Source organism: Antrostomus carolinensis, unplaced genomic scaffold (assembly GCF_000700745.2).
Source record: "Antrostomus carolinensis isolate BGI_N321 unplaced genomic scaffold, ASM70074v2 scaffold48312, whole genome shotgun sequence".
In the NCBI taxonomy this organism is placed as follows: Eukaryota; Metazoa; Chordata; class Aves; order Caprimulgiformes; family Caprimulgidae; genus Antrostomus; species Antrostomus carolinensis.
The window spans coordinates 21,290-48,038 of NW_010299755.1; the positions used below are offsets into that span (position 1 = coordinate 21,290).

The following is a 26,749-nucleotide window of genomic DNA, read 5'->3' on the forward strand; positions in this document are numbered from 1 at the left end:
GAGCCCTGGCCCCAAAACAGTCAAGGCCTTTCTCAGGTCTGTCTTAAATTCTTACATCTACCAGCAGCTGCCTCTCAAGCCCTAAGGATTTCACTGAGCCAATTTAATGCTGGTGGTGAGACAGTTTAAACTCACTAGCTCCCAGTTATCTGAATAATTTTCTCCTCAGAGTCCAGCACACCAGCAGATTGCTCTAACCAGAACTGCAGAGAACTGCCACATTAACTGGACGTCTGCTGACTGCTGTGGCCTGCGTGGTGGGCATTTGAGGACTGGAGAAAATGCCACTGGTTAGATCACTGTCCATTACTTCTCTTAACGGGCTTCCTCAGTGGGATGATGAAGACCTACCAGTGGAAGATTTGTTGCTCTTTGAAGTTTCTTGGGAAGTCACCAACAAAGGTTTGTACAACACTCTTAGGAGTTAGTATCGCTGTTTTCGTGGGAGTGGAGGGAGGCATGAAGGAAGGGCTTGGACAAGAAAGGCATTAAGGGGAGATTGGGGAAAAGTGGGCTTCAAAGCTGTTGTATGTGAAGGAGTTCATGTGGCATCTGTGTGGATCACGCATGTGGCATCCATGTGGATCACGCGTGCTACGTGTGGGCTGCATCTGCCTGTGTCTGTGTGCGATGAGCAGACAGTCAGGATGTCTCTGTCGTTACATGTTTCACCACCACGTGTAGGTTGTTTAAAAAAGCATCTAAGTGTTCTGCCTGGGTGTGCAGATGTAGGGGTATATAGATGTTGCTTTGTACATATTTATATTTTACCTTCCATGCAAATTCACAAAATGCATGAAAATGAGCGGTAAGCCAGACATCAGATTCAGAGTAGTTCATCAGTCTCCCTCAGCCTTCTAGAGCTGTGTGGAGCAGAGGCCAAATCTGAAACAGGTTTAAATAAACATAGCTGCATGGAAGCCACTGAGCAAAACCAGATGTCAATGACCAGCAGTCTTCATGCCAGCTGCAACCCTTTTGGACTCGACTTGGCAAACACAGGTGGTGCCAGACAGGGACTTCATGCTTTGTACACGTGTACAGATTGAAAATCTGTTCACTGCATGCAGCTTGTCATGCAAATGCATGCTGTTTGTTATGCAAAGATCTTTCTGCCTCCATTTCTAATTCACTCATCAAATCACCCCCTTTCAGCTAGGTGTAGTTCACAAAAACAGGCTCCATTTTTGCTCCAAAAGTGAGTTAGTATGAGTAAATGGTTGACCACGTGTCTGATTGTCCTGGCAGATAAATAGATCAGTCAGGAAAAGGGATCTGTAATCTGTTAAGATTTTAATTCTAAAGGGGAAATGTGTGTGAGAGGAACAGACAGTGCTAGGGTTTATCTCTATGGTGAAACTGGAATTTATCTCTATGGTGAAAATGGAACTATTCAGTGATAGCTTCTAGTATGTAATCCTCACTGCAGTGCAATTTTACATCACTCGTTGTAGGGTGATTTACACAGAGGTAGGACAGAGTAGCTTTTGCACTTTGAACCCCTGTGAGCTTATTTTTCAGTAGCTTCAGTCCAGCTTTTTGAGTGAGTTTACTCTTGTCAGAACTTGGGAGCACGTAGCATTTAGTTTTGCAGTGTGCATAATAAGTAGGGCACTGACAAGCAGATGGCAGCAGAAATCTGGCTAACTCAAGTGTTCTCACTAACATTTCTGGACTCCATAGCATCTTATATTTTCCGATTCATCTGGACCCACTGGTTGTAGATATCACACAATACGTTTAAGAAGCAAAACACAATTAGATTCATCTGGCTTTCAGTGTACATACAAAATGCAGTGAATTACTTAATCATACATATAGCTGTTGTTGGCTTCTCTGAAGTCAAATCAACTGACACGGCTAAAATTTATTATTCTCACATTTTGAGAGCATGAATATTTCTAAGAGTGACTATTTATTCAGTTAGTTTAAAAATAAGATGCTGTTAATTACACCACTTACCAAACTCATATATTAAAATGGAGCTGACTAAACCAGTCATGGCAAATGATTTCTTCATTAGAACCAGATCTCCATGCAAAGTTTCTACTAACCAACCTTGACCGGAAACATTTGTGCAAAAACTCTCTAATGAACCCATTTAAGCTTATTTTTTCTGGTAAATTCTTGATACTGAAGTGGTTTTTCTATATCTTCCAGGCAACTGAATGTCACATGGTGAGATACTGTTCCCTGATGACCTAACCTTTATAAACAGTTCTTGGAAAATGTTAGGGCACTGTGTTTCTTGGGAGAGAGAGTAGCCAACAAGATGCAGGCAGAGTCATCTCACAAGATACATAAGTTTAGGAAATCATAACTCACATTGTATTTTTCCTGCCTCTTTTAGCAGAAGGAAGACTGTTTATTTGACTAAGTAGGCTGGCCCCATGTAGATTTAGTACTGCTGTGTGTTTTAGTTTTTATCTTGCTCTCTATATTCCTAATATAGAGAGAAGGATAAGCATTAGCTGGGCTTATTGTCTGGCAATCTGATTTTGAGCATTTAAGGTGAAGATTTCTTTATTCCCCTTTGCAATGCAAAGGGTGCCTAAGGGTAGTTGAGCATGAAGCTTCCTTGCATTTCTAAAGTGGTGCAAAGCTGCTGTTGCCTACAGGAGAGAGTTCAAGTCTTTGTATTAACTTCGTGGGCATCTCTAGGTGCTTGGCTATGGGTTCATTTCCTCCTTCACCCGAGCTGCTTCTAAGTGGTTCCTCCATTTCTCCGTGACAGTGACAATAAGGCTGAATGTCTTTTTCTCTCTGAAGAACACACTACCAGAGCTCACACCTGTGGGGCTATGTAATCCCCACACCTGTAAACTTCACAGTGCACTTCACAGGTGCTGAGCTGTTTTCTGAACCTCTCAAATATATTCTTCTTCAGAGGCTGAGGATGATGAAAGGGTCCTGCAAATTGGAGCACATCTAATTACATATTGTGAGAGGATCTTCACGTGCCAGGCTGCTCACAAGAAGCAAGCGTTTACTGGGATTTCCCTGAGCAGGAGATGCAGCTGTAGGGAAGGACAAGTCAGTTGTATGAACTCAGTGCTGAGAGATCTAAGAGTATCCATTATTTCTGGAGTCTCATCACTCCTTTCTCAGCAGCTGGCACAGTGGAGGTGTCTTTTTCCTTTTCCTTTTCCTTTTCCTTTTCCTTTTCCTTTTCCTTTTCCTTTTCCTTTTCCTTTTCCTTTTCCTTTTCCTTTTCCTTTTCCTTTTCCTCGAGGTCATTTTAACAGATGCTTTAACTGGGCAGAGCTTTCTGCTTCTCTTTAGATTCTCCATCCTGTTCACTGGCTGTGCAAAGTGGCAATCTCTGACACGTATGCTGGAAAGCACCGGCAACTCTTCTTTCTCTTTTTCTCTGTCTGGAGCAAGGAAAGACAAGTTTGCTGAAGGAGAGAACAAGAAATAAAAAAGGCTCAGTTGCCAGTATCACTCTCCCTGTGAGAAGGAACTTGCCACCTAAATTGAGCACAGCACTGAAATCATCTTGCACGGAAAGTCCCCTGCCAAAGAAATGAGAAAAACGTAGTTTGTTTTGTAAGATTTTCCTCACTTTAACTGACTTTTCACTGATGGGCAAGATCCGTACTGCGAAGCAGAGCTACTGTGTTTCTGTGGCAGAAGCAGGGGGGGAAAGCAGGTGGGCAAGGGCCTGAGTGCACTGCAGTGCCACATGATCTGTTGGTGATCTTGGGGAAACTCAACTTTTTTCACCCTTTCCCTTCTCTCCTGGCCACTGTGTTCCAGTGAAGCCAGGTCTGGTCATATCTCTGTGCAAGTTGGAAAGGAAGACTCGTTTTCTTTCCCCCATAACATGAAGGCAAAACACTTCAAAGACAGAAGCACAAATCAAGCAGCTACAAGCTCTGTAGATCTTATGTCTGAAGCCCCACAGATGGAAATTGTCAACAGGGAGCAGCCAAAGCAGGAGTAATGGCAGCAGTCCTGGACATTTTTCCCACTGAAAATTTAAGTCTTTAATTTGGGTACAGGGGTGAAGTCCAATTCTTTAATTTATGATAACAGTTAGCTGTTGTTTGGTGGATTTTCTGAAACATTAATGAGAAGCGCTGAGAATGTTCAAGATCTGGTCTGTGCTCTATAAAGATGTCTTTAAAATCATTCCAGTAATATTTATATTAGTATCTCCTGCTGTAATACTAACACCTTTTAGATAGAAAATAGAAGATTGTTTAAAAATGCTGGGCAAACAGCCAGTTTCTGTCATCATTCAGCTGTGAACAGATTAGCTCAGGAATCACTGGTAGATGAATCCTAAGTATTTTTCTCCTTCCCTACTGGAATGAAGACTCTGCTAAAAACAAACCTTGGTTCAGTTCTCCCTGGAGCAGAGCTCCATGCACAGTTTCTCTGATGGAAATCTGGACTCTTGGAAATTAAATCCTGAATCCACTGAAGTCAGTAGGACCAGCATCTCACCCTCTCTGCATTAAACGTCCTCCCATGTTGAAAGTTCCTTGGGAAAAGGTGGATGATGTCATCTGTAACACACCTGAACTAACAGCACTTTGGGGAGTGGGGGGGTGCTGGCATGAACTTGGCATAAGCACAGCACCAGAGCCCTGTGCATTTCTAGAGTGGGGTGGTGTGTCAACATCAAATCAATCTCAAATTAAATCTTGTGCACTGGGGGTGTATCGTGGAGATCTGTCATAAATTTCAGTGTTTCAGTATTATTTCAGAATCTGTTTGGAATGCCAAAATTTCACAGAATTTAGAGAACTTTTCTGATGAGTCCTGGCCATAAATGTAGCCAAAAATAGATGAAAAATATCTGCTATCTGAGGATTTTGAGGGTTTTTTTACCTGACTCATTTTACAACCTTATTCTAAAATGGTCCTCAGCTATCTCAACAGGCAATCAAGAAATAAGATTCCAACCAAACATTAGGAAAAAATAAGTTCAAGTCCAATTTTATCACATCTCTCTAGATCAGAGATAGATTCTGAGGTGAAGGGGTGGAGGGATAGTTGATGTAACTAGTAATTGCATCAGTGAAGTCAACTGGAATCCTGAAGCTGGGGTCCCCCTGCTCTCTTGGATTCCATGGCAGCCGTGGTCTCCAGGAAAGCTTTAGTGCTCTCCGAGTGGCACAGTCAGGCCACAGTAAAGAAGCTGAAAGCCCTGGGAGTGCTCTGGTCCTCTGTCTGCCCAGCCAGGGTGTGTGGGGAACAGCTCCTGCACCGACCAGTGACAGTCTCCACTTATCTGTGTCTTGCTTGCATAGTTTCTCTTCCTGTTGCTCTCCTTCCTCTTTGGTTTCTGCTGCTCCTTCCCTCTGTCCTTCTGTAACGTGGGCTGGATGGGAGAGCAAGTAAAATGAACAGTGGGTATCTCTGGCAGTTTTGAGGAGTTTGGGCAATTCCATGCTCACAGAAGACCCTTTTGGTCAGAGCAATTTCTGGGTAATCCTAGAAGCTGTGGACCCTTCCACAACAGGTGACAAGAAGCAGTGGTAATACGTCTTTCCATCTAACATCTGGTGGCAGGAAGAGCATAATTACAGGTTAGATCTTGCACAAAGATCTCCACTTGCATACTCACATCTCCACTTCTCCCTCATGTTGTCCTCAGTAGTGATACAATATTGGGAGACTTCTTGGCTCACAGGCTTTTTAATTGTTTGGATATTTCTGGTGTCTGTCCTGGAGGGCTCTAATTGCTGCTTGGATTTTAAATATACAAAAGAAATAATGCACTAGGGCTTGAAATGAGGAAAGAAGAAAATGGCTGGAGTGATGCAGATAACTCCTTTAGACAAATTCATAGCAGTGGTAACGTGTATGAAAACATTCAAACTTAAAAAAATAATTTTATGAAATATTTTCTGAGAAAATATTTTGTTTTCATCTTCTCTTTTTTAAAGAGATCACTGAAAAAAATTATCTTAAATGAACAAAATCCTTCTTTCCCAAACACTTTCATTCCCCTTTTCATGCCAGTTTGTTTTTCCCTGGAAAAAGAGGAAGCATGGAGAGGCAATAAATGAGGGGAAAAGATTTGTTATTGGTTACCTTTTAAACTTCATTTTCTTTATTTTGGTGGAAAAGTTAAAAACACATTTTTAAAAGAAATAATGGAAATATTTTTCTCTCAAGAATATCTTAAAATTATTAAAACTTAAAATAGCTGAATAAAGCATTTTGGTGGAGATCAGAACACTAAAGTAGCTCTGTATCCACATTTTACTGCTAATTCCTCATGTCTGTGACAATCCAGACCAGTTCTCTGCATCTGATCTCTCCTGATTCTGCATCTGTTTCTCATTTTGTCTTTCACTGTTTGTTTTAAAACCTGTTTCAAAGTACAGAGCTTCAGAGGCTGCATACAGAAACTTGCAACATCGTGGGCTTTTGGTACCTCCCTGTTGTTTGGAAAGGTTTTCTGTTTATAATATGACCTTAAAACATGTTATTAGAGAAGAATAAGGAGGTTTATGAAGTTGATGGAAGTAATTTGGGCATTTTGTTAGGCTCCAAGTGAATATGTTTCCCTGTCCTTTGTTACTCAGTGGGATACGCCCTTGCTCACTGGCACAGGTATTTCTAGGGAATTCAGAGTAACTCAGCAGAGATAAACTTTCTCTTAATGATATAAAATGTGTTCCTTGCATTTGCTATGGAAAAGTGTCATTTCAAAAGTCAATACACTATTCTAGACATTGCTCTGTTCTTCTTATGATGTCTTTAAGTTATGCCCAACACTTTTATCCTAAGTCCTTTTCATTGCATTTCAGGCAAATCAGTGCCCTGGAATGTTTTTTACCTTCCTGTGCGACAGATTACGATGGCAGAACACAGCACACTCGCCCTTCTCCAGACCTTCCACACATCTTTGGCAGGACGTGCTCTGGGCACACGGGATCCTAAGCAACACCCTGTGAAAAGAAACACTTGGCTGTTGGCTGTGCAGGACAAAGTTCCAGGCTCTAGTTGGCTCCTGAGCTGCAGCTTTCTTATTAATCTTAACATTAACAGCTGTGGAAACTCAGCTGCCTTCCTGATGCCGATGTTGAACGCCCTGCCGTGTGACAGAGGCTGATCTCTACTCTTGTGATGGTGGGGAAAGAGCTTTGCACCACTCTATTCATACACAGCCTTATCATGTTATTTAGTATCTTTCATCTTGCAAATAGATATCTTCTTAGAATCACAGAATGTCAGGGATTGGAAGGGACCTCAGAAGATCATCCAGTCCAATCCCCCTGCCGGAGCAGGAACCTAAATGAAATTACACAGGAAGGCGTCCAGGCAGGTTTTGAATGTCTCCAGAGAAGAGACTCCACAACCTCTCTGGGCAGCCTGTTCCAGTGCTCTTAGGTCTTGAATCATTTATTGTATTTAGCAAGCTGGGAGATTGGAACTGCATTTGTTTTTCTTTGTAAGATACCTAAAGTCCTGAGACATCTTGACACAAAAATAGTAGGGCTAGGGAGCCTTCAAGCATTCAAAACAAATGGGATATTTCTAAAGGAAAGGATTTTAAGTGCACAATTAATTTTCTAGGAACACCATTAAAAACATAGTTCTGTTGTTCAGTTCCCCAGGGCTGCAGCATATCAGCCTTGGCAGAGGCTTCCTACAGTTGTCAGGTGATACAGTTTAATTAATCTGGGAACTAATCTCCCAGAGTGCTGAACAACTTCAGCTGCTCTGCTCTAAATGGTGGTCATTTGCTGTAGATTTTTAAGAATAATCAGGTAACCTTTAAAGATTCTTGCTGATTCTTCTTCAGTGCTTTGGCATCTCTGGATTCCCCAGTACCTTTTAAAAAGTAAGTCTGGAGTACCTGCTGCCAGTCACTGGCAACTTGCACTACTGACTTCTTATGTAATTTTGATGTCAGTGCTGAAAGCCATAGCACAGATTTCTTGTCTGGAGTATTACTGAATTTTCAAGTTTTCAAATTCAGTGGAGGATAAAATTTTTAAGTAGAAACACTAATTCTATTCCTGTTGCTTCTGTTGATTTTTACTTGTACCTGTCGAGCTTTATTTATGCTTTAAAATCACTGGAGCTACGCTAAACTTGTCTCTGATGTACAGCAGCTACCCAGCCTCTGATTTTCTTTTCTCTTGCCTTCCCTTCATTTGCTGGATTCCAGCATGTGCTGTTCTCCCAAATTTGTGGGATGCCTGCTGCCTGGTGCTGTGGGTCCTATGGCAGGGTGGGCTTTGCAGGACTGCCCTGCCAGTGGATTAATTACGGGGCTGGCTCCGGGAAACTGTGAGGAAGGGCAGCCAAGTGAATCTTGCATGTGATGTGCAAGACTAGATAGATCTGTAATGACTTATCTGGGAATGTTGTTGTCACATTATTTTATAAATTTTAAATTGTGTTTATTTTTTAAATGGACAATATTTGGGTGTAAAGTGCTGCAGATGTTTATATTGGCAGTGTAGGTTACGCTCCTTCCAACTTTAACAACTCTTCAGAATGGTGATGGGACAGCTTTTGCTTTGGGGGTATTGGTTTAAATTCATTTTTATAGTTAGTAGTCAATTAAATCCATCAATCCCTCAACTTCCATCAGTGATGTGTGTAAAGCAAGCTGGAAGTGCCAGCTCAGTTCTTTCCACATGTATTTCCACATAACAAAGAGTACGTTTGAAATTTCTAGCTGCTGCAATAAGGAAGCAGAAGGCTGTACTTGGGATGCAGTCGCATCAAGGTTAGGCATGGGAGAGTGGAAGGATGAGCCCCAGGACCTGAATCCTACAATCTGAATGTAAAGATTTCAAGTTCCAATAAAAGGGGAATAACATAAGAATGAAGTAGTGTATTGGTTGAGCATTTGTGGTGTGACTTCAAACACCTAAAAGGAATTTAAAACAAATCACAGACTAGATTAAAAATAACAGTTAAGGATAGAAAGCCTCCACTTGAGATTAGAGGAGAAGTTGAGGGAAGCCATATGCAGTCACCCAGGTGTAAGCAAAGTGTCATTTAAGAATGATGCACAGTCTGCTATCGGTGCACACTGCTCAGTTGAACACTGAAGCTCTGATCCTGTTTCAGAGACTGAACTTATATTTATTTGATAGAGTCTGGGATTCACTTAGAATCTGAATATGTGAAGTGATTTAACTAGAGGTGTATCTGATTTACTAGTGGGTTGGAACTTATTCCAGAGCTGCGTGGCCTGTGGTCCTTTCTTCTGTTTGCTCTTTGTCATCTTCTTTTGCAGTGGGAGGCATTTACACCGTCATCCAGACAAAAGCCAAAATTACAGCAGATGAATGGGGTGAAAACTATTTCCTGGTTGGTCCCTATTTTGAGCACAATGTGAAGACTCAGGTGGAAGCATGTGAGCCTCCAAACCCTGCAGTTAAGAAGGCAATGGATACCATGAATGGCCAAGGGTGTCAGGTAAATAAGATGTGCTACTTCTTCCCAGGGCAACAAGGCTGATTCTGAGGAGGTTACAGTTTTGGTTAATGCTTTTGCCATTCTCCATGACACAGCAGTCCATCCTGGTCAATGTTGCAAGGCGAAAAGCTCAGAATCCACTGTTAAAACAGCTCTCAATTCATTAAAGGTTATTTTTGAGGAAGAACCAGTTTATCCAATTAAAGGTTTTAACAGTCCGTTCATCTGCAAGTCTACTTAATTGGGTTAATGACTTATTTATCCACCCTGTAAACATGGTGAGATTTTAGTCGATATAATAGCTAGCTAGAACAAGTCCAGCTAGGACAGGCAGCTAGCTAGAACAAGTCCAGAGGAGACCACCAGGATGATCTGAGGGCTGGAGCACCTCTCCTATGAAGACAGGCTGAGAGAGTGGGGGCTGTTCAGCCTGGAGAAGAGAAGGCTCCAGGGAAACCTTATAGCAGCCTTCCAGTACCTGAAGGGGCTACAGGAAAGCTGGGGAAGGACTTTTCCTAAGGGCAGTTAATGACAAAACAAGGGGAAATGGGTTTAAACTGAAAGAGGGTGGGTTTAGATTAGATATTAGGAAGAAGTTCTTCACTGTGAGGGTGGTCAGACACTGGAACAGGTTGCCCAAGGAAGTTGTGAATGCCCCCTCCCTGGAAGTGTTCAGGGCCAGGCTGGATGAGGCTTTGAGCAACCTGGTCTAGTGGAAGGTGTCCCTGCTGATGGCAGGGAGGTTGGAACTAGATGATCTTTGAGGTCCCTTCCAATCCAAACCATTCTATGATTCTAATATGACTTTACTTTGACTGGACCCTTACATTACATCTGGCATTCTTGTGCTAGAGAGAGAAAATTATTCCACTAGCTCATAATTTTTTTTTCATGTAGCATTATATTGAGTTGAAAGCGACAAACAACAGGTGGACTTAAGAAAAGCACCCAACTGACAAAGAATCTGCTTCCTCAGATCAGCGCAACAAGCTGTCTGCTCCCTAGTAAGAGAGGATAAACCACAGCATGAGGAATGAGTTAATCTGTTTCCTACATATTTTTTAACCAGTGTTTTCTGTTTGATCTCAGTTAAACCTTGTAGCCTCTCTGTGACTCAGTTTCTCCAACAATAAACTAGGAATAAAGTTCTATAGAAGTGATCTGCTGAAAGGAATAGAATCTGCTGTGTTGATGTGCAAGCTACTAAGCTGCAAGCAGCTGCGGCCTCGAGGACAACTGGTTCCCTGAAAGTGGGTTGAAAATAACACATGCTGAATCTGACCTCCTTTCTTGAGAGTTATCATGAGAGACCTAGAACTCACCTTCATTCTGATTCAGCATTGAGCCCCTCAGAGTTGCTGGTTGACAGAAGGACAAATTGTCTACGTATAGTGTGTGCCAAACAGGTGTGAAAAGCATTGAGACACAGCAGCAAGGAAGCGTTCTTACACACTCCTGTTGTGGAGGGGAATTTAGTGTAGAAATTCATTAAGTTTTTAGAGTGTCACCCCCTGTGGCAGTGGAGTTGTGTTATCTGCCTTTGTGACAGCAGTTCTACTGTTGGTAGGATCTAGTGCCCTATTGCATATTATGTCACCATGTATTGTTGGATGTGTATGTGCAACAGCTGGGCAAGGTGTCTGCTGGGGACAATAACATTGTGTGATGCTTGCATTGTTCAGGCTGAGGTTCAGACTGAAAGGTCTAATCTAACTGCCATTTCTTATTTCTAATCAGATTTTTGTAAGTGATTGATCGAATTTTTAATGTTGCTTACAAAGAGATGTCTCTGCAAGCTGAGCAACACTCCTGTTTGGAAAACGGATAAACATTTGTGGGGCAGATTAGGTGCAATGCTCTATCTTACTTACACTTAATGCTCTTCCAGCAGTACATTAAATTTAATCAGCCAACTCTGCCACCCTAACGTGTGCATCGTGCTGCTGGAGTATTCATACATAGCAGTAAATCTATCCCAGGTATATCAAGGATAACTTTTATCTCTAATAATGGCTCTCAGGTTTCCAGGAGCTGTGCTTATCCTATTAACATTTATGTCTGGATTTTGCATCCTTTTAAACCAGGGGACCTAGGAGCGCTTCCAAACCTCTTGGGTCAGGTATGTTCCGTGCCACAGCCTGACTCTGTATTTAGATAAAGTCTGGGTTCACACAAACTCCCTGCTTTTTAACCTCACTTTCCTGAATAAGAAGCCTGGATAGCCTGAAATAAGTGTGTAAGGAGCTGACCCTCCTTCACACAACTGTCTTTGTTACACCCTGTATTTTTTTGTGTGAACAGGCCTAAGAGCTTTCACCTCATTGTCTTCAAGGGTTGACCTCTATTCAGCCTGTTCTAGCATCAGGGCTGGGTTCAACCCCTGAGGTCCCAGGGGCTGATGAATTAAAAGAGGTCCAACAGTGGCATAAAGGATTCTTCTTCTGCGTGGGCTATAAGCTGTGCTGACCTCCCTGTAGTATCTCATTCTTCCTGGTAAATATGGTTCTGCTGCTGTAGACATTTTTATGGTGAAATTAATGTGAAATAATTTGACTGTGCAGACTGGTACAGTCTGTAGTGTGGGCCTAGCTCTGTTGTGTTGCCTGTGACAGTTCAGCCTACTCTCTTGGTTGGGCAGGTTGGGCAAGTAAGTTATGTCAGTGGAGTTCTGAATATTCTTAGAGATGTTTAACTATACTAATGCAGATAAAGCAGGAAAGCTGTATTTTTAGGCTGATGTGGATTTTAGGTATTACTACACCTTCTGATTGATCCTTCCACTCTGCCAAAGGGCATTAACTGTGCTGCTTGGGCAGAATAATGAAATGTCATGGTAGATACTGGTCCCAAAAACCTGTCCTACAAAATCTATCACCAGTAATCTAGAATAAATGGTAAAAGATTGGTGACAAATCTGACTGAAAGAAAATAAAAATTTTGAAATGAGAACAAAAATGGCATAGATAATTCAATAAGGACACAAGGCCTCATTATTGAACCAAGTGTAGTCTTTTGAAGCGTTTTTTGTGAAAAGAAGTAAACATTGCAATGAAAATCTAAAGTGAAAGCCTTAAAACCAAAATGTTCTTAAAGATTATAGTTTTCTTTTATTCTTGCCTTTGGTCCAGTATTACTCCATGTATTTTGCAAGGAAAACCACAGATCCTGAGTACGTAGAACTATGATCGCGTGTTCCCTACGTAAAACACTTAAGATTTGATGGGTGAATATAGTTATGCTAACTGGCCTTTACATTCACTTTAACATTTTCTGCTCATACCTTTGCCTCTTTCCCATAGGTCTTTTTTGGAAGATGGCTGATAGAGGGCAGCCCATATGTCTTACTGTTTGATATAGGATCAGCAGCTTGGAATCTGGACAGGTGGAAAGGTGAATTTTGGGATGCCACCAACATAGGCATCCCTTATAATGACCGAGAAGCCAATGATGCTGTGATTTTTGGATCATTAACAGTCTGGTTTTTAAAAGAGGTACGGTTTTTAAATCTAGATGTTTCAAAACCTCAGCCTTGTCAGCAGGGCAAAAAAGCTTTGGAACGTGGTTCCTATTCTCCAGTTTGAAAACTATGATTTTAAAGAAGTTTATACCTGATGTAGATCAAATTTGTATTTAAAACTTAAGTGGTCATTAAACTGAAGCAGGTGGGGGCTGCCCTATGTGAATTCTGCTGTGTCTTACTGTCACTTCCCCTCTGTTTCTTCTCTACTCCCTTATTTGTCACTGGATGATCTCACAAGTAGGATCCAAACTCCCTTTTTCTCTCTCTCCTATGGTAGTCAAGTTGTCACACTCACAAACTGTCCTTGAAGCTGGTCAAGCCATATCTCCACAATTAGATATGACCTTGCACAGGGAATATAGACAGACAGAAAGAATTAATGATAGCGCTGTGACTTTGCATGTCACTCTGCCATAGCCTACCTCAAGAGAGGAAACTTTGTTCATCTGCAGAATCATCTCCCTGTCATGGGTGCTCATGATTTTCTTATCCAAACAAGAATTTCAACAGCAGAAGAGCAAATTAAAAGAAAGAAGAGTGACTGTGCTTGCCAGAGCTTCGCAACACTTAAGGAAGGATACTGCTCTGAGGTGCTAGTGAGGAACGTAATTTTTAGGCTCAGGATTAGGGCTGGTGGGAGTTAAGACACATGACTGCTTAAAACACAGTACTGCTTTGTCACCTGAAGGAAAGCAAGCACACAGAAGGAGGCATGAGAAGCAGAGGTTTCTGGGTCTGGGATGATGAGCAGAATAATTTCTATTTAATGTATGTTCTTTCTAATTATTTGCAGCTTTCCTGTCAGTTTAATGACAAGCCCAACATAATTGCCCACTTCCACGAGTGGCAGGCAGGAGTGGGTTTAATACTGTCTCGTTCTCAGAAACTTCCTGTTGCCACAATTTTTACTACCCATGCGACTCTGCTTGGGAGATACCTGTGTGCAGCCAATATAGATTTTTACAACAATCTTGACCAGGTAAGAGACATTTTTTTATTCCTTCTTCTTTTTCAGCTAATCAGCTCCTGGCTCCATTTCTGTTTATTGTGCTACACCTCGTAGGATATATTTTGTATTTCCTGTCTTGTATGGTCACTTATGATTGACTCACAGCTAAGTGAGTTGTCAGTTCCAGAGCACAATAAATGGTATTTGTAAGACCACGAGGTGTCTAGGCACGAGTGCCTTTATCTCTGTGTCATCTGACAGGTCTTAAAGCTCAGTGGAGTTTAGAATACCTGCACTACCTTCAGTGAACTTTGATTTACCAGATGTGCACTGCAGAGGACTGAAACTCATTCAGCCTCCAGTCAAGTCAATGCCTTAGTCCAATCCACTGATAAATGGAGTAATATTGCAGCAGTATGGGATTGCCAACAGAGATTCTTAACCTTCTTTTCAATGGTTTGGGACGTTTTCTAAAAGTAAGGGGAGAGTTACAGGCCCAGACATCAATGCAAGTCCAGTGTCCTTGAGAATCTTCGCCTTTGTGTTCAGGAAAGGCACCCATTGCTTGAGTTGATTGCTGAGGTTTGGGAGTTACTGTTAGCAGCACGAGTAACCAGTGAATGTAAAACCTATTCAGTTGTAGTCATCATCTAAGACTTCGGGTGCAGCCTCACAGCACTCTTGATGAAAGGCAGGAATGGAAATAGCCAGTAGCCCTCTTCTTGCAGAAATTACCCTGGCATTCCATTAAATGTTTTGGTTTGGTTTGGTTTTTTTTCCTTTCCCCAGCTTACTTCATAATTCTTGCAAGTCATACTAAGTCCTTCTATTTTCAAGCTTTTCAGGTTAGGCTTAATTTGTAAGTGGCAAATGTAGGAAGTATTTTCTGAGTTCAAAAGACCCACATCTGTTTCTTGGAATTTTTGTGAACTCATCTAGTGGTTTTGGTTTTCACTGTTTTCTTTTTCACTCAAAGCAGAATAGAAACCAATGTTTCAAGGATGTCTTTAGCACTACCTTCAGCAGAAGTACATTACATGATCTTGGTTTTCTAATATAGTTACAGACAAACTGAGATCAAGAGATTTTTGCATTCCAGCACTTACTGGGGGTAGAGGTGGTTAAAAGGCTAAAACAACTGCCTTATTCACTGTCCATGTGTTTCCTTGGCTAAAATCAATGAAGAAAATTACTGGGCCATTTTCAGTTGTATGTTTGAAGCTTGACACACTGTGGAGCAGTGTCTTCTAAAGACAAGGCCCAAGCAGTAGTGAACTACTGGCCTTATTCACAAGCACAGAATAGATTGACATTCACTTGTACTCCAACAAAAGTCATTCACCTTACTCCTCTTATTTATTTATTTTATTTTTTCCTTTCCCACCAAAAGCAACTACTGATTCTACTGAACACACAAGTAGGAGACTGTCTCCATTCCCTTATGTGCATAAAGGTTGTAGCTTGGTAGTGTTTAGGGGGAATTCTCTCTGCTCAGTATTAGGTAACTAACATAGCAGGTTACTCCTCCTGGGCTCCCTATAGCATCAGTGGAATGACACTGGCCTCTTCACAATCAGTGTGAGGGAAACATCCTTAAATTACCACCTGACAAATCTGTCTCCATCTGTCACCTAGGAGAACTAGGCTCCTAAACTAGATAGGTTTGTTAATGGCACAGCATGAATAACCCAGTCATGCTGTCAGAATGAAGTTTCAGGAGTCTAGGCATTCCTACTCCCTCATATTCTTCTTATGTGCATATATCATAGAATCATAGAATGGTTTGGATTGGAAGGGACCTGAAAGATCATCTAGTTCCAACCCCCCTGCCATCAGCAGGGACACCTTCCACTAGACCAGGTTGCTCAAAGCCTCATCCAGCCTGGCCGAGAACACTTCCAGGGAGGGGGCATCCACAACTTCCTTGGGCAACCTGTTCCAGTGTCTGACCACCCTCACAGTGAAGAACTTCTTCCTAATATCTCATCTAAACCTTCCCTCTTTCAGCTTAAAGCCATTTCCCCTTGTTTTGTCATTAGTTGCCCTTATGAAAAGTCCTTCCCCAGCTTTCTTGTAGGCCCCATATACCAAATCTAGCTGTAAAGTCGCGTTTAATTGTTTTTCTCTGGACAGAGCTAGATTGAAAGAAGTAAACCCATGCATTTTGAAGTTTAACACTTGAGAAAGTGGGGACTTTTCAGCAGTAACTTTATTCATTCAGCCTTGCATTCTTACACATAATTTGTTAGTAAGAAAGCCATAGTAAAAAAAAAAGGGGGGGGGGGCATTTAAAACGCGAATTTAAAGAGAATGCTGATTGTTTTACAAACTGATTCTAAAAATACTATGTTAGAGCCTTGCCTTCCTTTTGTAAAGGAAATTCTAAAAAAATTGTGCTTTGTTTTGTATGCTGGTTAATTTGGTGAGCTACAAGTATTCTGGCAAAATAGTTTGCTTTTCTCAAAAGCAACATCCCCCCCTTCATTATAACTGTGGGGGCCTCACCCTTGTCTGTGTACTCAGAAAAGAAAGTAATGACCTTACATCTGAGCAGACTTTGAGATTTTAATATATTTATAATCTAGTCACAGTATTAATACCATTGTTACTGTTCACACATGACATGACCAGCCTTATGTGTTAAGACACTGTCCATCCTTCTGCAAAGCTTCACAAATCCCATTGGTAACTATCAGTTACATTATAAATACAGACATTTCTAATCAGATTTTATTCTACGCATATATGGAATGAAACATATGTATCAGTTTAAAGTATTATTATAAACTGCTGTAAATAATATTTAAGGGAAGAAACTTGTGGATTTCTAGGCCTTAATGCTTCATGCCCTCTGTGGAGAGATTGACATTTAAAGGTACTAATAGAGGAAATGATGCCAAGGCTGTTCTTATTGATGTCTTCTAGTAGTAAACAATTAAGGTCAATCAGACAATTTCTCCAGTGGAGAAGATTCTTTAGGGCTTCTTAATGTTTAATCTTTGGATGAGACAATATATTTTTAGGGCATGCTGTCCCCTCCCACCCCAAAGTAGAATAGGTGATTTTCCTATTTCAGTGCTATTGTATAATTTTCTTCCTTTAAAGCATAATAATAATTGACTCTAAGTTCTCACTTCTGATCAGCGCTTCATGGTTAGAACACATTTTCTACCAGCTTTAAGCACAGCAGCTGAGATGAGAGGGAAAGGTGCAACTGTAGTGTGTACCATGCCAGAAACCACAGAAAAATGGTTGCAGTGCAGAAAGAAAGGGTATGACTCAATTGTGCCTAGAGACAATCAGACATGCACAGCTCCTGCAGACAAAAGAGGAAAGCTCGTGTTCACATTTCTAGTCCCCAACACGTTCCACAAAAAGCTGGCTTAGAATGCCTGTGAGGGAGAGCTCTCCTCAGCCCTCTGAGGCCGTGTGCTTTGCTGCAGCATTGAAGGATTTAACAGCAGGATCCACAGGCAAAACAATGACATGATTGTTTGTTGGCTGATAAAAGACATTTACCTGACATCTTCACAGTCCTTTCTCCTTTCACAGTGTCCTGGTGCGTGTGACCAGTGTGCTGCTCCTCACCATAGTATTTCCTGTTAGCCTGTAACATGTTCTGTTTGTCCTCCGCTGTCTGTCAGCCCTGCCTGCTCTGCACACGCACACAGGTACATGTCCCCACACAGTGCAGCGCTGTGTTAAACCACCCCTGGAGAGAAGCAGGACCAGAAGGTATGAGAGGAATTGAAAGATCTGTTTTAAAAATATAAATTACTAAGATTTTCCTTCTTTCTCTGGATTCCCAGTGGAAAATACCACTTTAATTCACCTTCCTAGCAAAGTTCAGTAGGTGCCAACTGGCACAAATACAGAAGGTACAGATGTATTCTCTGAAGTAAGCCAGTGAGGTCAGAAGCTTTAGACTAGAGAAGACTTTGGCCCAGGTTCCAACCTGTTTGGAGTGAATGTCAATATCAATGATCAGGCAAAGGGCTGTGCAGTGCAGGCTGGCTGACACTTTCTCTAGCACTTCTATGAGTAAAGAGCTCAAGTCACCAGCCCCTGTCAGGTGATGAAACTGGAAGGGAAGGCTCCACGTGGTCTTCTGGTAGCCACAAACACTGGACCTGTGAAAACTTGACCTTCAGTCTTGCTTGTCTTTTGGGGAGAAGTTAGGAATGACTTAGTGAAGGGTTGCCACACTGTGATGTGTGACACTTTACGGACTCCCTGAATCAAAGAGGCCTGAACTGTAGGCTACTAAAACTCTATTTCATGAGCTGAAGATACATGTCAGCCTGTGAGCCGTAACAGGACATTTGCTGGGGGACTGAAAAGCCAGTCAGCCTAGTGGGTTAGAGCTGTAGACTGCTGGGAGACAGGAGAGCACATTGTGGATGTAACGACTGCAATGTTGTCTGACTCCTGACCACTTCCCACGCCGTCTGCTCTTTGCCTCAATCAGAGACAAGATACTGGTTCTTATACAGCCTTACTGTATGAGATTATACAATTCTTACAGTCTTAGCTTAGTTCATCTGGTCTGGGAGAAGTTTAGTTGCCTCTGCTCTGGTGGAAAACTGGGTGTTAAACACGTAACAGTGTGCAGGGGAGCACAGTGAACACCAGAGGTAACACTGTTGTGTCCTCAGCAGCAGGTAACGAACAACAGATGGGCTGTGTCTGAGCTAAGGAGCCCTGAGGCAGTAACTGTATAACAGCTATTCAGTGCACATTTTATTTCCTAGATTCACATTCTGGAGGAAGGAATGAAGGGAGGAAAAACAAAAAGAACAAAACAGAAGGTGACTTGCATGGTAACTGGGAGTGTGTGATATTTTTATTTACTGTTATGCATCTGAAGAACCCTGGGTAAACGGCTGGGTCAGGGACTGCTAACCCTGCCTACAGGTTACTGGCTTGAACTCTTCCAAAGTCAACACTTTCTGATTTCAATAACAAGCAGAGTATGTTATGAGCTTAAATCCTAACAGAGGTATTATAATAGATTTAACTATGCTTAAGAAGTTTTGCAGATCTAAACAGTCCAACCAGCAATGCGCTTTTTCCCATTGTCCCCATGTCCAGTGTAGCTTTTACACTGGTGAGAATAAGGTTATGTTTGTTGCTGAGATAAACTAAATCAAAATAACTCATCCAGAAGGTAGGAAGTTCTGTGGAAAAAAAAGTTCTGAGCCTATGGAGCCTTTTTGTCTTCAGGAGGAACTGACTTCTCAGCTGAAGGTCAAGAATGCTAGTCTGTTATTGCTTTCCCCATTGTTTAAGGGGACTGGCTTACTTAGGGGTTGGTTTTTGTTTGTTTGTTTAGTTGGTTGGCGGCCTTTTTTTTTTTTTTTTGTCTCATTTCACCCCTCTGGGGTTTTAAATAGACCAACAGCTTTAATAAAGTGACTGAGAGACACTGATGATCCAGGCTAGATCATGGGTGAATAGATGGTTGTGTCAGGAACAGTCTTTTTGGCAAATTATCTAACCTGGAATTTCATCCAAGAGGTGACCATGTGAAATGGTTTTGTGGACCACTGACCTGGCATAATGGAGAAGTTTGTAGGCTTCAGCCTCTGATGCTTCTTACTAAAAAGTCACCCTGAATTATAATGGCAAAAGTGCTCTAAGGAGAAGAAAAAAAATTACTCATACTTCATTGCTGTTTCCTTATACAAGGTTGCCCTGCCACTGTGTAACACTTTTATTTAGACCTGGCAATATTTTACATTCAGGTCATACAAGTGCAGCAGAATCTGGTTTGCAAAGTGGTGGAGAATTCTATCCCAAGAGGTCTAAAAGGAAAAGTACTAAAAATCCCAATGAAAATGAATAGTCAGGAGCTTTTATGCTGACAATACAGGAGCACAAGCTCTCATGCTACAGTACTGTGACAGCTGTCACTGAGCTCGCTGTTATGCAAAGCTGAGGGTCTGCTTTGTTAGTAGAACAGCTAATGGAAATCTAACTTAAGCTAGGAAGTGTAAATTTCATTCTTATTGGGCATGGCAGAGCCATATCAGAATGACAGTTCTATTTGCACGAGGTAACAATCAATGGGAGTTAAATTTGACATAAACTGGATTTTAAAAAGAGTAATTCTTACATAATTCAGACGATGCCAGCCAGTGAGATTTTGCTAGAAGTTAAGATCTTTCCATTCTACCTTTTGGTAGATAAAGAGTTTGAACCTCAGGCCTGTCTCTGACTGTTCCTGATTCCACTGCAGAATCACCTTGTGAACTTGAGTGTGCCGTCAGTTTTAAAGACAGAAAATTTCATTCTCTGCCCCAAATCCTCAGCTAAAAATTCATGCATCAAACCTTTTATTTGAGATACAAACTACTTAAAAAATATTATCCACTCTTGAGGTGGTTCAAGTGGTGAGGAGAATCTATATTGTTCATGTAAAGGTGTCACAATGTTATTCATTATCAAAACAATATATTTTAATTACACTTTGAATTTACCTTCATTTAACTTCCATTTGTTTTCATAATACTTTATTTATGAAAGCACACTCTAGGGTCAGTATCTAGAGATAGAATGCAGACTGTAACATATGATTTATCTGTCTTTCAGAAAAGTATTTATATAGCTAGTATAGTCTTTCCTCCTTTCCCATTCTCAAATCATTCTTCTTATGCTTTTTAAAATCCTTTGCAATTTGTCTTTATCAGTTTGTAGTGCAAATATCTGATTTTGATTTTTTTTTAATTACTTCAGTGAATATTCCCTGTTACTAAGAGAAACATAATGCCAATGTCCCATAACTGCTTGATATTCTCTACTTCTTGCATTCAAATATTGTCTTAGCTGTCTTAACTAGAACATCATGCTGGGAGGTTCAGTGGTTACCTACTGTGCCCTCCAACATCTTAAATTTTAAGACATAATGAAATGTGCTCATCACATGGATCCACAGAAAGGACAGAAATGAGCTGAAATTTTCTCAGAATTGCATTGCAGTGAATGCAAGTTTTACTCCAAAGCCTTACATCTTCCTGTTTTGCTTTGAAAGAAGAGTGGCCTTATAAGGGAGGCATTTTGCCCTCTAATCCTTGCCATCATGTAAATTCTAATCATCTGCTTGGTTTCTAATAGTCAGAATACGAGGGGATACTTACTGGAAGTAGTTGAATATTTACAGGGAAGTGGATATTGAAGTCATTGGTTTTTAAAGGTCACTGGGGGAAAAAACAGTTGGACTCAGTGGTCTTAGGGTGTTTTTCAACCTAAATGAATTCTCTAAACAGTTAATCTGGCTTAGATCTGTTTTTCTCTTGATGCAGCTTTTGTTTGTGGCTTTGCTAGTGTTCCCATTTGCTGATAACAGCAAACAAACAACAGTAAGCATGACGTACTTCACATATTTTGCTTTGCCCTTGCTGGATGTGAATGTTGTGGAACATAGTTCACAGGTGCCTAAGCTGGGGCAGACAAGCATTCAAATAGCAGAGCCAATTGCTGAGCAGAAACATTGGCTTGGGGGTGAAGAGCAAACTAGCTGCCCTGGTGTTTTGCTTCATTTCAGTGTATTGGCTCAATACAGTGCCATGCCTCATGTTGCTTCTAATTCTGGAGCTAATACTGTCACAGCAAGCTCAGCTGTCTTTGCACAGCACTGTGTGGACTAAACTTTTCCCTTGCACTATCTCATCAATTAAGTTCCATTTAACCTGCCCTTCAGCTCGTCTAAGGCTTATTTTCTGGTCACTCACCTAGCCTGCTCAGAGGTGCACAATGAGGTTTCTGACTCCACACTATAAGTGGAGTCAAAGGTCAAGATTTTGCTTTACCAGTTGGTGGACAAAACTGCTGGAGAGTGAGAGCAGATTAAATGTGAGAACTCTGTGACCTCAGTTTATACTTGCTAATAGACATGGAATTGTCTACCTTTGAAAAAGCACGCCAGAAGTTATGCAAGCATGTGTAAAATAAAATATTTCCTATTTCCAGATGAACAAATGACTAGCAATGAAGAAATAAATGTCAATATGTGTTAAATGTGTTAAATGCTTTCATGCAATTAAATAAATAAAAGCTAACAAATAATAAGCCAAAGCACTTTGAACAATTGTTTCTTCCTCCCAGTGGCGTTGGAGGGAGTGTTTATCTACAGTTAGTGAATATGTCACAGATTTATTTTTTAATTATACTTTGTAAAGAACTCATTCTTGATGAGAAAGGGAAAAGAGAACAAAAACATTGTAAAGTTTGGCCAGTCCTTTCTTTGCTAGAAATTTTTTAATTATTTTTGATACAAAGTCAGACATATTTGAAAATCCTTGCATAGTTTTGACTGTGCAGTAGTACCCCACCCCATTTATGTGTTTGCCCAGCATGCTGAAGAACTGTCCCATTTTTTATCTTTGATATACTGAATGGTTGAACAATCGTCATGATTTCTGATTTTTGTTATTGTTCTATATGCAGCTTCCTACCTTACTTGCAACATGTAATTAAGATTTCTGCTCTGAAGAACATATCTGTAATTTTATTAAGAGCTGTTTTGCAGCATTCACCAGCGGTATCTGAATGCTCCAGAGACATTCATTAATTAGTTTACCACACCTTGGAGGGGAGGGTGGGAGGATAGCTAAAGCACCCACATTTTCTTCGGGAAACTTTTATCAGCGTTAGCAGTACCAAGTATTTTATAACCTCAGAGCATAGATCCAGTGGATTTCAGATGTAGATGTGAATGCTCAACACTTCAACAGAGGAGACTCAAAGATATCAAGGTAGTCTTCTAGAAAAAAAGAGGAACACACAGTTCAGAACTACATGTGAAAGATTTGGTTTAGGGTAAGCAAAGCATCATGCTCGAGATCTGTGGTACCCTAAGGAGTCAAATTAATTCACCTTTGTTTTTCTCTTCCTCTACCCTCGTGCCCTGTGCTTTTTCTAACATTCAACTTCTGTGACAAATGAGATGTGTGTTCTAGAGAAAAGATCTTCTTTTGTGACATGGTTGTATTTCACACACCACAATTCTCATGGTGAATGTGGAGAATATGACATATGATGATACAACTAAAAGGTTATATCATAATGTATAGCATATGCTGTGGTAAAGCGTATTTCCTAGCTTGTCTAAAAGCCTAATTGACAGGCTTAGAAGCTCTTGACATACAGGATCATCAGTACCAAAAGAAAGCATCTAGTGTCTCCATAACTTTTCAGATGAAATTTTTCAAGACTCCTGTTTTGGTCACATTAATGTGGCATTTTCAATTAACATAGCAGAAGCCATTTTCCCACCAGCTGTGTAGCGCCACTGCAAAATTAGAGTGCTCAGCAAATAATCATGGTGGACTTTAAGGAATAGCATCTCAGAGTATCAGAAAATACCTAATTTTCTATTTTCTTTGTTCCCTTGGGATTTGTGACTGAGTTTTTACATCCTACCTCCCTACCACGACTCCATTTCTCTCTTGCCTACCCATGATTCACACCAGTGAATCTACCCAGTCCCCAGGTTCTTTTCTCATCCCCATTCCTTTTTTTCTCCTTTATACCTTCAATTACCAGCAACTCTCTACCCTGCTCTGCCAAGTTTTCCAACAAGCCCAGGCAAGATGCGGCATGACTTATTGCCGAGTAACACAGATCCTTACCTTTCAGAGGATCATTAATCTAGGTCTCCCTCCATTGCAGAGATGCCATTTTTTTTCATGAACATGCAGGAATTGAGACGTCTCTTGCTCATTCAAGCTCTTTGAAGTGGATAATATAGTTCAAAAACCAGAAAGACAACAACAGCATAACCATATGACTCATTCCCTGAGGAAATCAAGCTTAACACAAGAGACCTTTGTGGTAATAAGTCTGAGTGTATCACACAGGTGTCTTTTTTGTTTGTTTTATTGTTTAACAGTTTGACATTGACAAGGAAGCAGGAGAGAGACAGATTTACCACCGGTACTGTATGGAACGGGCATCTGTACATTGTGCCCACGTGTTCACCACAGTCTCACAGATAACAGCTATAGAAGCAGAACATATGCTTAAAAGAAATCCTGGTAAGACCTTTTTATATTTCCTACGGGTACCTATGTTTCCTCAGACTGAATGAAAATAATAGACACAGGTATACAAACATGAAGAACAAGGACACGTGCATGGGTGTGTCTGGCTACACTACGGAGAATAACCCATTTTCAAAAGAAAAGTGCAAATAATATCACTTGAAACACATTCTAGTAGCATATGTAATCCAAAAGAAATAGAAAATTCAACACCATTTAATAACTGTTTTCAGTACCATTTCAGGAGAGCCCTGGTTTAACTCCATGAATGTCGGGCTTTCTTTGCAAGGACATCTCTGCTTCAGGAGTTTTGGCTTTAGCAGGGTTTCCAATGATAGTAATATATTCTGGTCAGCTGATGAAAGCAGAAGCTGGAACCTTTGTAATACATTTCGCCAGCTTTTTAGCATCTGAGGTTTGTTGCTTTGCTAGAGATGAGTGATATATTCTTATAGAAATGTAGCAAAAGTTTCCTATGCAAAACAGAATGTTGAATAAGTTTTGCTTTCCAGTGCTGGTGGTGTTTTTCTTTACTTAATACTGAAAGAGATGAGAAGGCAAAAACCAAACCATAAATCAATACAGTTAATTTCCCTGTATCTCTCGCAGCTGGGAGTAGCAGTGTGGTTGTGGCCATCATGATCTTAGGATCTAACCATGATAAATTTAATAGATAGATACAATATTTTCTAATAGACCAACCAGTACAGTTTGAAAAAATAGTCAAGGTATGTGCCCAACAGTTTGTCTGATTTTACCCTTTGTATTAGTCTGATAAAATATGGAACTTACCAACAAACCTTGTTGTGTTCCATGCATGGAATTTGAATAAAGTTATGATCCCAGTTTAATCTGTCATTAAAGTTCTCTTTAAATCAGCACAGTGCTTTATAAGGACAAGCCACAATACTCCATCTGCAGGTAGGCATGATGGGGGAAAAACTGCAAAACAATTTTAGCAGGTGTGTTCACATCTTAGTTGGTTATTTGAAGTATAGCAATGCTCAGATAAAGAGTAATCAGAGATCACTTACCTGGCAGGGAAATATACATACTCCTAAAGCAGACTGCAAATTTCAAGGGAGTAATTAAAGATGGTTGTGGTAATTGCATGAAAAATACCAAGCAAGTGTACTGGACAGCATATGGAGAACTGATTGTACTTAGTTTAACATCATCTTGATACATAATCAATCAAAGTATCCATAGATGTTTTAAAGACATCTCCCTAAGTCTCTAAGAGACAGTTTTAAACATAGGTCACACGCATAATGCTAGACACACAAACCTCTGCCTCTAGGGGAAGAGAGAGGAAATGCTGAATGTCAGGCATCCTTGGCCCAAAGACCACAATACAAGCACTTACCACGTCCTGTCTGGGTCGCAAGCAAGAGACTGTACTCCCACCAGTAATCCTGATGCATGGGCACTGAGATCAAAGGAGATGCTGTTTTGTTTGCATGAACCTTGTGTGGTAGGGAGTGATATCTATCTGAAGGTCCTTTGGATGATGCATAGAAGTTTTAAAGTTACTACAGTTAATGGTTGTGGTTACTAGACACCTGATGACACTTGCCAGTAGAACAAGTATGAAATCGGCACTGGTGCATCCTCTAATAATTAGTGCTTCTTCCTTCTTGGAAGATTCTTTGTATTTGAAGAATCCCTGGTTATCATAAATTAGTATGCCTACTGAATTCAGTTGTGTTACTATGAAATACTTCTGCTGAGGAGCTGGCCTCCCCTTTCATTTCCATACATGGCTTTCATAAGCCAACTCAAAGAAAAAGAAAATGGCATTCCTTCAGTTTACTTCAACTAGAATCAGGCAAGCCTTTAAATAACTGCTGTGCTCTACCAGAAAGGTCAAGAGTGTTGGTTCGAACAAGATGTGTCTCTCCTTATAACAATATGTATATCCTATAACTCTGGATACTGGAAATGAATGAATTTTAATTGTAAGATGCTTTGGAATCTTTGAGGAGAGGAGCCATAAAAGTAGAAAGCATGCTATTCTGTGGCTATTTTTAGGAGAAATCCAACAGAATATGAAAGGTGGTCTTTTTAAAAAGGTTTATTATATTCTCCCTTTTGTGGTAAAACCTCTGAAGTCTTGACAGAACAGACCTCTCTTGTGCCATGCAGTAAACAAATGCAAACTACAGCACAGCTCAAGAGCTTTCAATCTATAGTGATAAAGCAGGCAACAGTAATATCAAGAATAAAGAGGTAAAGGGCATATTACATAAAAAACATATGGCTAAATGGAGACATTACTTAAGTCCTGACAGGACAAAAGGACATGAGGAGACCTGAGTTTTCAGCAGGGTCTATGCTAATGTTGAGTATGGGTCAAAACAGTACAAAGCCACTGCAATGCTGTAGACAGTGGAGTGCCACATGCAATAGCTTTGCAGAGTAAGGTGGTGGAGACCATTGTGTTAGAGAGTGCTCTTCCAGGAGTAATAAAAGTACGTAACCTGTTGACATTCTGACAACTGAGACATGTTGATTCTCTCCTTAAAGATTTCTCTGACTCTGAAGATGTATAACTCTGCCTTGTCTCTGCTTTTCCAGATGTTGTCACCCCAAATGGCTTGAACATTAAGAAATTTTCAGCAATGCATGAATTTCAGAATTTGCATTCCACGTACAAGGCCAGGATCCAAGAGTTCATTCGAGGTCATTTCTATGGGTATGCTCTTACTTTTCAAAAATTAGCAATGGTTGTCCAACACTATTTAAAGGAAGAAGCAAAGCAGGAAGACTAACAAGTACTTCACAGAGAAGGTGAAATGTAACCAACTTAATGGTTAGGATTGGAAGGGACCTTAAAGA

At 40.7% G+C, this 26,749-nt stretch overlaps 1 protein-coding gene across 1 annotated transcript; it reads left to right on the top strand.

The window, feature by feature from the left end:
- Positions 1 to 281: 281 nt before the first annotated feature.
- GYS2 (glycogen synthase 2) lies at positions 282 to 26,606 on the top strand (the record flags this gene model as incomplete). The annotated part of the gene is made up of 6 exons (XM_010162889.1): positions 282 to 402; positions 9,221 to 9,402; positions 12,702 to 12,893; positions 13,716 to 13,901; positions 23,761 to 23,905; positions 26,489 to 26,606. Coding segments are annotated over exons 1-6 (944 nt in total), but the record flags the coding sequence as incomplete, so codon positions are not given.
- Positions 26,607 to 26,749: the final 143 nt, after the last annotated feature.